Source organism: Salvelinus fontinalis, chromosome 19, assembly GCF_029448725.1.
Source record: "Salvelinus fontinalis isolate EN_2023a chromosome 19, ASM2944872v1, whole genome shotgun sequence".
Lineage (NCBI taxonomy): Eukaryota > Metazoa > Chordata > Actinopteri > Salmoniformes > Salmonidae > Salvelinus > Salvelinus fontinalis.
Genome location: NC_074683.1, coordinates 48057401 through 48067488, shown reverse-complemented (window position 1 = coordinate 48067488; position 10088 = coordinate 48057401). Strand labels below are relative to the sequence as shown.

The window sequence follows — 10088 nt, the reverse complement described above, 5'->3', positions numbered from 1 at the left end:
TGCCACATTGAGGGTTACATTGAGGCCGCTGACCTCCGAGTGCAGCTCATGCAGAACTCACACTGCACCCTCAGTGCTATGATCTTAAACAGTTTTACAGAACGTTACACAACAAAGTGACAATACGGTAGAGGTGGACTGACTCTTCTTCTGCCATACACCTATCAAAATGGTTCTGATCCTACATTTGGCCTCACCTCTAACCAGTGGAACATTCATATAAATTAACTTACATCTAGTTTCAAAGGTCTTTAGGCAGACCGCCTGCTTATCGGAGACCAATCTCGTCATTATATAGCTACTGTATTTTTGGTAGAAGTCTGTTTCATACATTCTTCGTCGTAGTTCTGGTGTGCCTGCTAAAGACCGGCAGTTTCTATCTTCACCGCTAGGTTTCGCAGCGAAAAAAATGCCTACGAGTTAATTTGTTAGCAGATGTGTTTCTAAATGTAGTATGGTTATCTTGAACTGCAATTTAAACAACTTTCGCTGGCTGTTTACATTCATACAAGTTGGCACAGGAATTTGGCGCCACTTCCGGAAGTAGTTTAAGTATTTACTATTCAGGACTTTCACCACCGAAGAAGAGAATGCATCTCGAGCTAAATGCAAAACTGCCACCTACCGGCTTCACGATTAAATACATTTAGTTACAGAATCAAATCAAATCAAAGTTTATTTGTCACGTGCGCCGAATACAACAGGTGTAGACATTACAGTGAAATGCTTAGTTACAGGCTCTAACCAACAGTGCAAAATTGTATTAGGTGAACAATAAGTAAAGAAATAAAAACAACAGTAAAAAGACAGTGAAAAATTAGAAATGAGCAAGATAATTTTTTAAGAATTCTGTGGTGGACTGACAATATCATCATGAAGAAAAACTTTAAAGGCAAGAGTTCATAACACACTTCAATATGAACATTTGTAACATTCATGAAAAAATGTCTATCCATCTATTCATTTGCAATAAACTCACTTCCTTTCCTTATAACCTTTTTTTAGCATGAGGACGATTAATAGAGCTAGGAGGTGGAGGAACCTTATCAGATCGCTGATTATGCTGGAGAGTGTATAAATACTGAGGAAACAGTGAAGGTCACCACAGACCTGACAAAGAAACATTCCAACTGGTGAGTAATGGTATGCGCAAGTTTACATGTTAATCTGAATAGCATAAGTATTTACAGAAGATTATGGTTGGTAGATTTTGGCTTTCTGTATTGACTACACTGGCGTATTGGCCTATAATGAGATCTATTTCTCTTGATTCCTCAGCACCAGAATCAGCCGGCTATTTCACACTTAACAGATATTTAGTAAACAAAACCATTTAGTTGTAGCGATGGCAATGTTTGGCAAGGTACTGGAGCCGGTGGGCTACATGCAGACCATGAGGACCCTGGTGGAGGGCATCTGTACCTACCTGGGTGGCAGTGCCTCAGCTGAAGAGACAGACCTGGCCAGGAAGAACCTGGACTACATAGACCAGGAGCTGGCTGCTGCAGGGCCGGGCCTGCTGACCGACCAGGAGGTCCATCGGCTGGAGGATGATCTGGCCGTGGTCTATTACCAGCTGGGCGCGGTCGTCAGGGCCCAGTCTGAGTTCACCAAACGGGAGACAGAGGTGTTTCTCCAGTATGTTCAGGAGCACCGGCTGGAGAGGCAGCTGACGGCACTCCACAGCCGGCTGATGGGGGTGTCGATCCTGACAGACCAGCCGACCCTGCTGGAAGAGCTGGTCCAGAGCCGCAAGCCCAAACGCTGGGAGATGAGGGAGTTCTGTGTCAAGGTCAGTGGGGATCAGGGAGTGGTCAGCCATCAACACACAATGCCCAACAGGCAACAGAGGTCATCATGTTACATTCGAAATTTCTCTAACAAATCACATTCTTTGGTTTACCAAAATTACCCATGAAGTTCAAAGAACAAAATTGCTTGCCTGGGCACCATGCCTTATCTGACTGTGAGACTAAAAAAGTTTGTAAATAGACATGAAGCTAATGCTTTTCTACACTCTTAGAAAAAAGGGTTCCAAAAGGGTTCTTCGGCTGTCCCCATAGGATAACCCTTTTTGGTTCAGGGTAGAACGCTTTTTTGGTTCCAGGTAGGACTATTTTGGGTTTCATGTGGAACCCTCTGTGTAAAGGGTTCAACATGGAACTGAAGAGTTCTACCTGGAACCAAAAAGTGTTATTTAAAGGGTTATCCTATGGGGACAGCCAAAGAACCCTTTTAGGTTCTAGATGGCACCTTTTTTTCTAAGAGTGTAGCCTACTTCCAGATCTGGCACTCAGCCAAATGATTTTACCCCTAAACATTTTACACTAAAATAGTCAAAGTTATTGGTTGTGTGTTTATTCAAAATAGATAGTGATAATTGTAATGCAGTTGCATATACAAAGTTCACCCCTATCTTTTCCAACACTTGGTACGTCACACTGAAAAATGTATTCCTCTGCTAGTGAGCAGAAAATGTATGTGGAGAGACAACCTTATTTCACCTTGCGAGAAATACAAACACATCTGTTATGTTAACCTTGGATAACTTATCAGTCACAAACATTGCAGCAAAATGTATGATGTATGAGACTGATTAAATACAAGCTATTTTGGGCACTGTGTGATCTTGAAGGATTGTTCCAGCCCCTGCTGTTGAAGCAGATTTTTTCAATCATATACATTATCGTGAATATTGATGAGTGAGAAAGTTAGACACAAAAATATCATATCCTCCCGCCCCCCAGTGTAACCTCCCCTTTTATTGTAATGGTGAAAGGTCTTGGGGGAATGATGTGTGCGTCTAACTTTCTCACTCAACATTAGTCACAAATTCATTCAGAATTATCTGTAATCATGGTAGCATCCACATTAATGTACAAGTGTTTAGAAACATTGTAATCTTCTTTACAATAAAAGTGACACAAAACATTATTTACCGTTCATTTCTATTGGGCACAAAATAATCTGAAACACAATCAAATCAAACTGCAAATGCGTCCAACAAATTGAGAGTCACAAGCTTGAAGTGGTCATTGCGGTCTCTGAATATGGGATCAAACACTTAAAGTAGTGAAAGGTTAATACACAAGTGAATTTGTCCCAATATCTTCGGTCCCCTAAAATGGGGTGGCTATGTACAAAAAGTGCTGTAATTTCTAAATGGTATACCCGATATGGATAAAAATACCCTCAAATTAAAGCTGTCAGTCTGCACTTTAACCTCAGTCAGTGTATGATGTTAAATCCAAAGTGCTAGAGTAGAGAGCAACACAAATGTGTCTCTGTCCCAATACTTTTGGAGGTCACTGTGTATAACTCTTTGCTATGCCTCTCCAAATGCTGATTCTTCAAGATGCAGTCTGTTCAGCAAAGTAGACCACCAGTTATCTAAGGGGAGCAACACTACTATTATTTAATCTCCTGAACATGAGTCACATAGTCATAGCATAGAACTTGGGTTTTGTTATATCAGCCTCTCTTCCTTCCTCTTGCAGGTGAATTTTGTTCTAGGCACGGGTCTGCTGTGCCTCTTCACCCAGGCCTTCCTTACGGGCCGAGATCAGGCCCTGCTGATGAAGACCTGGTCTGAGCGCATGGGTGCCCTCTACAGGAAGATGAAGACCACTGGGGGTCGCTGTTCGGGCTACTTCCTACAGCAGGCGGAGGAGGACGTGCGTCAGCAGCTGCAGGAGGCCATGCAAAGCCGTTCAGCCCCCGAGGAGGCGGCAGCCGGCATCCTAAAGACACTGGAGAAGAACTACGACTGGCTGCGCTGGGCCGTCATGGTGCACCCTGCCATGGGGCCCTTGGAGGAGGATGGGGGGGAGGGCCGGGGGAACACACTACAGCCCAACCACTTCTTGTCCGTGTCATCTGAGGCACCATGCCCTCATGTGGTGGCCTGCTACCGTGACACGCCCACATCGCTGAACAAGAGCCACATCCACCAGCTGATCGTGGACCTGGAGTGGAAGATCCCCAACCCACCTCCAGAGGTGTACGCCGCCATCGAAGAGGACCCAGGGAAGGCCCGACGCTACCTGGCCTCTCGCATGCTGAAGAAGCTGCAGGAGGGGCTGGGCTCAGCGGTGGCCGTCCATGTGGTGCCGGGCAAGATGGAGATGAAGTGTAACTTCCCCCAAGCCTCCTACTACCTGTACGAGTACAAACATAGGCTGGCCTCAGGCACCTTGTGTGTGTTTGGATAAGAGAGAGGGGGCTGGCTAGTCATGCAGGCTTAGGTTCAGCTGCTGCATCTGCTGGGGCTGGGCACACAAGAATGAATACACTACTTTAAAAAAACTCCAGATGTTCAGTCAACTGAAACTATGTTTCCCTTTTTATTTCAGCTGTTTCATAACCAAATAGACCTTGTTTTATGTAACTGACAGTTCTTCACAATAAACGATTAGAAAAACAAAACAACTATTTTAATCATTGCCTGTCCTGAAATATACTCTCAGTTAAAGCAACAATATTGTGTGGCATTTGGGATCCACCCAGATCTAGAGTATAACTATTAGTCATCCAGACTATGGGTTGTATGATGCACGGCTAAACATGTATATGTGGATTTGCTAAATTTGAACAAATAAATATTCATAAAATCTTTATACATAAAGTATAATACAATTTTAGACCAGTCTACACAGTACCAAGTCTGAGCTACACTATACATAAGTGGTCACATAAATGGGCGCACTGCACTAGAGATGTATCACATCTTCCTTGTCCTGTTGTGCAAACTTTTCCATGTCCCTCCTTATGTCAGGGAAGCTCTGTAGAACCCTCTGGAAGCGGTCTGAGGACAGGGAGAAGAGCTGGCACGTGGTCAGAGCTCGCACCGTGGCCAAGCGCTTTCCTTTGGTCATGAGGCAGGTCTCTGTAAACCAGTAAGGCACAGAACACAATATGCATTTATTAAAATGCATATCAGATATGCCCACTGTTCCTTGTCATATCCTGCATAGTCCCAGGGATGTAATCAGCACAACCATATAGAACAGGAGAATAAGAATAACTTGTGTTGGGGGTTGGGTCTTTTTCAATTATGTAAGAAATGGATGAAGGATGAGGTTTGACTATCAGAATTTCAAGATTACCCAATCTCTTGTGTGATGGCCTGAATAGAATGATAGTCTGAACAAATGAATGACTGATGCTGAAATGAGCTACTCGAATGTGAGCCTGACCTCCAAAGTAGTCGCCGTCAGCCAGCTCCTGCGGGAAGGAGTCTGTCTCCACCAGGACCTGGCCGTGCTCGATGAAGAACATGCGGTCGCCGGGTGCGTTCTGCTGGAAGATGACATCATCCTCCTGGAAGACCTCGTGCTGAAACTGGAGGAGGACGGTGTTCAGGAAGTTGACATCTCGGTTCTGGAACATGGGTACGTTGTTCAGCAGGCTCGAACACATCACCGTCAGAATCTCCTGTATAACACACACACAAAGCTTTTCTTCAGATTGTTTCATAATAAAGTTGCACAACTAGACAGACAGATTCCACTATTAAACACAGCTGTAATAACCTAAGGAAATCACAGGTAAGTAGAATGTAGTTATGTACTTCATGTAGTTACGTACTTATACTTCACAGAACAAAAATATAAACGCAACATGTATCAAGATTTTACTAAGTTACAGTTCATATAAGGTAATCAGTCAATTGAAATAAATAAATTAGGCCCTAATCAATGGATTTCATTGGGAATACAGATATGCATCAGTTGATCACAGATACCTTAAAAAAAGATAGGGACGTGGTTCAGAAAGCCAGTCCGTATCTGGTGTGACCACCATTTGCCTCATGCAGCGCGACACATATCTTTTGCATAGAGTTGATCATGCTGTTGATTGTGGCCTGTGGAATGCTGTCCTACTCCTCTTCAATGGCTGCGTGAAGTTTCTGGATAATGGTGGAAACTGGAACACACCGTGGTACGCGGCAATCTAGAGCATCTCAAACATGCTCAATGGTTGACATGTCTGGTGAGTATGCAGACCATGGAAGAACTGGGAAATGTTTTAGCTTCCAGGAATTGTGTACAGATCCTTACGATATGGGGCTGTGCATTATCGTGCTGAAACATGAAGTGATGGTGGCGGATGAATGGCATGACAATGGGCCTCAGGATGCATTCAAATTGCCATTGATAAAATGCAATTGTGTCCATTGTCCGTAGTTTATGCCTGCCCATACTATAACCCCACCACCACCATGGGGCACTCTATTCACAACATTGAGATGTAAACAAATCTGTGTACAAAATTTGAAAGAAATACGTTTTTGGTGCATATGGAACATTTCCGAGACTTTTATTTCAGCTCATGAAACATGGGACCAACACTTTACGTGTTGCGTTTATATTTTTGTTCAGTGTATATATTTTTTTACATTTGTACATTGTTATATAAGGACTGCCTAATGTAAAGTGGGACCTAAAGACACAGAGAATACAGAGAAGTTGTATAAAATAGAATAGAATATGACTGAAGTACCTCTCTCAAAGCTGAGGAGACTGAAATTAGAAAGTTCTTCTCGTCAAACCATCTCCCCCCATAGCGGGCCCCGTAGTACTTGTTGATGCGAAGCCGAAGGTCATTAGGAAGCTTCAAGAAAGTCATGTAGTCGTCTAGATGATTCATCTGTAGATTATCAGACATTATGGCCTTTGAATGACATGCCATTACAGTTAAAAGTGACATATCAATAGAGTTCCTTTCTTATGTGATCAAGTTCGAATCTGAGTCATCTGTGTTAGCTTTATGAGCTAAAGCACAGGCATTAAATCTCCATTACACTTAGAATACCTTGTTCTTGTAGGCCTTTGCTGCTTGGTCTACGTTGGTTATTATGGCAGCAGCGTTGGCCACCAGTACAGTGTACATTAGAGCCCCAGACAGCATACTGGTCATGACCACCCACAGTTCCACCTCATCTAGGGAGCAGAAAACCCAGTACACACAAATACAGTGTAATACTTGGCTATTAAACTCCACACACTCCAGTCTTGGAGTAGCACCAGTCTAATATATGAGTACGTATGAAAGACAATCTATTGTGAGAACAGAATATCATCAGATTATGAACAGTCCTTACTTGTTGGTGACTCTGTGGAGCCATAGGATATTTGAATCATATGAGAGAGAGCCCGAAACACTCCAAAGGAATACTTCTCACCAACCGTGGCATTCTGGAAAATACCACATTGTTTATATAGGGTGAATTAACCCTTTCAATGCAGCTGAGACCTACATTTCAGTAGATGTGGGGCTTACCATCAGTTTCTCTCGTCTGACCCAGCAGTCTGATGGGAACTCCTCCAGCATCGGGACAAAGTACTGGATACAGCCGTTCCAGTGGCACAGCAGGAACATCATCATAAACAAAGACAGTATGCGGAAGAACAGCTGAACATACTCCAAGTTGGCATTTGAAACCTATCGAGAAAGAAACAAAGGAAAATTATTAAACATGATGCCACTAAAAATATTGCTTGGACTGCAAAGATAATCTAGATGTGTATGTGTATGCCAATCAAAAGCACTACCCCTGTACATGTTTGTATTGCTTCTTGGCCAAATGTATTTGTAGTACAATGTTTGACTTTGTGGGGATGTGCAGCATACATATCAGAACTTACCTTCTCAACTTCATTGAAGAAGCGGACAAGCCTGGAGACTCTGAGGAGCCTGACGAGGCTGATGATTCGGACAAACATGAGAATCCGGACCATTCTACTGGCTTTGGAACCCGAGGTGGAGGTGTCACTGTGGGATTGTAACTCCTGGGCCAATAAAAATACACAAATACAAATACATATTTTAATTCCATGATCTTGCATTAGACTGGAACTACTGTATAACAGCGTGATGCTGGAACAGTTGGAGTAATTTATCATTACCGCAATTAATAATATGTAGCCAATTGGGAATGCTGCAATCACATCTGGTATGAACCAACTCTTTAGGTAAATCACACTGATCTTTTTGATATCCAGGATAGCCACCTGTGGAATTGAATAACAGATAGTAGATGTTCAGGTGATTGATATTAATGATTGGCAGCATGCTTCAGACAAATGAATCATTCAACCATTCAACGGAAGCTAAATGTTTTGGGATTCTGGCCAAAATGAAAGGAGACAGTGATGCCATCCAGAATGTACGTCAGAAGCTATTAATAGAGAAGTGCATTAATATAAACTTGACAGGGTCGTCAATTGGCCAAACTTTCACATTCATATTTTAAACCAACTTGGCCTGAAACTGAAACAGCATAATGCACTAACTGGTTCTTGATCAGCCCCCTTATTTGCCCATTTCCTTTTTATCAAATAACAATGATCCACAGCCATGTTTCATTATGTTTCATCATCGGTGCACTCCTACTAAGCATCTTGGTCCTAAGTAAAGTTTGTGCCTGTTATTTTCTTGAGAGAATTTAAGATAAAAGGAAACCTAATCTATAAATAGTTATCTGTAAATTAATCTACTTCTCAGAATCATTATCTTCCAAGTTTGGAAAATTCCCTCTTGCAAATAACAGCTGCAGGCTTAGCACATGCGCCAGTGGTTCAGTTAATCTGGCCCCTTCTGTGTATTGAAACTAATACAGATAGGGCAAATTGGGATTGCATGCTCGTGGAAGGGGATTATAAAACTATCACAGATTGGGACTGGTCTGAAAATACAGTAAAGTCAGAGCCACGTTACCTCACTGTCCTCAGAGATGATACCCATTCGAAAATTCAGAGCCACATCCATCAGAAACAAAGTGTCTGAGAAGACATTGAAACCTTCCCAGCCCACTCCACTGTACCCGTCTAAGAAAGCTATCTCCATGGGGATCCCAATCAAATTCAGGAATGTGATGGCAACCATACACATGATGTAGTAACTCCTACAAGACACAATAACAAAGGGTTTGCATATTAAAGACATGCAGACACGCAGTTCTTAGAAACACTGTTAGAAACACCCTTTAGTGTTTTCTTTGCCATATACCTAAGCTCTTTGCTGTCTTTGCAAACTTTGCTGTGTTGTGCTTTGACAGGCAAACAAAATGTCAAGACATACCCAAGGTCTAACTTGTTGTTCTAGGACAGACAAAATGCCAAGGCACCACAAACAGTAGTTAGAGAAGAATACCTTATGGGGCTGAATGGGTGGATGACCCAGACTCCACTCTGCAGCTGGCGTATACATTCCTTCTCCACAGCTATCTCGCTACCGTACACAGATAGAGATTGCCTGTTCAGCTGAGGCAGAAAGACACCTCTCCAACCACAGGTGCTGGCTGTGCGTCTGCCGACAGGGGCTTGGGAGTTCTCCATCCCAGAAGGAGCACACAGTTCCTCTGTTCAGCCGACCGCGCTGGCCATCCTTCCCTGGGCTGCTGAAGAGTCACGTCTAACTCTGTCTTTTTGGTCACAGGGTAATTTTCCATCACAGCTCCTGTGGCCGTGGCTTATTGAGGTGGTGTAGTGGGAGGAGAGTGGATGCCAGACCCCTCCCTCCCTCCCTCCATGGGAATATATGTTTATATTACCAAAGCAAGTGAAATAGATAAACAAAAGTTAAATATTTTTTTACAGTAAACATTACACTTACAAAAGTTCCAAAATAATACAGTTATTTCAAATGTCATATTATGTCTATATGCAGTGTTGTAATGATGTACAAATAGTTAAAGTACAAAAAGGGAAAATAAATAAATATTGGTTGTATTTACAATGGTGTTTGTTCTTCAGTGGTTGCCCTTTTCTTGTGGCAACAGGTCACACATCTTGCTGCTGTGATTGCACACTGTGGTATTTCACTCAATAGCTATGGGAGTTCATAAACATTGGATTTGTTTTCGAATTCTTTGTGGGTCTGTGTAATCTGTGTCATGCCCTGACCATAGAGAGCCATTGTGTCTCTATGTTGTAGTAGGTCAGGGCGTGACTAGGGGGTATTCTAGTTTAATATTTCTATGTTGTGTTCTAGTTTATTTTTTCTATGTTGGTGTTTTGTATGATTCCCAATTAGAGGCAACTGGTAATCGTTGTCTCTAATTGGGGATCATATTTAAGTAGCTATTT

General features: G+C 42.6%; 1 protein-coding gene across 4 annotated transcripts; it reads right to left on the bottom strand.

The window, feature by feature from the left end:
* Window positions 1-658: 658 nt before the first annotated feature.
* Window positions 659-9468, bottom strand: LOC129816876 (potassium/sodium hyperpolarization-activated cyclic nucleotide-gated channel 1-like). 4 transcript variants are annotated; one of them, XM_055871835.1, is made up of 11 exons: window positions 9154-9468; window positions 8719-8905; window positions 7908-8012; window positions 7647-7790; window positions 7282-7443; window positions 7103-7196; window positions 6814-6941; window positions 6502-6648; window positions 5196-5433; window positions 4706-4885; window positions 659-4157 (listed from the first exon to the last, which is right to left on the bottom strand). In XM_055871835.1, the coding sequence occupies exons 1-10, from the start codon at window positions 9336-9338 to the stop codon at window positions 4710-4712; spliced, it is 1566 nt and encodes a 521-aa protein (XP_055727810.1). In that variant the 5' UTR covers window positions 9339-9468; the 3' UTR covers window positions 659-4157; window positions 4706-4709. The 4 variants fall into 4 exon arrangements, with proteins under 4 accessions (XP_055727810.1, XP_055727809.1, XP_055727811.1 ...); XM_055871834.1 differs by lacking the exon at window positions 659-4157 and having other exon boundaries at window positions 4325-4885; XM_055871836.1 differs by lacking the exons at window positions 659-4157; window positions 7908-8012 and having other exon boundaries at window positions 4325-4885.
* Between the last annotated feature and the right edge of the window lie 620 nt (window positions 9469-10088).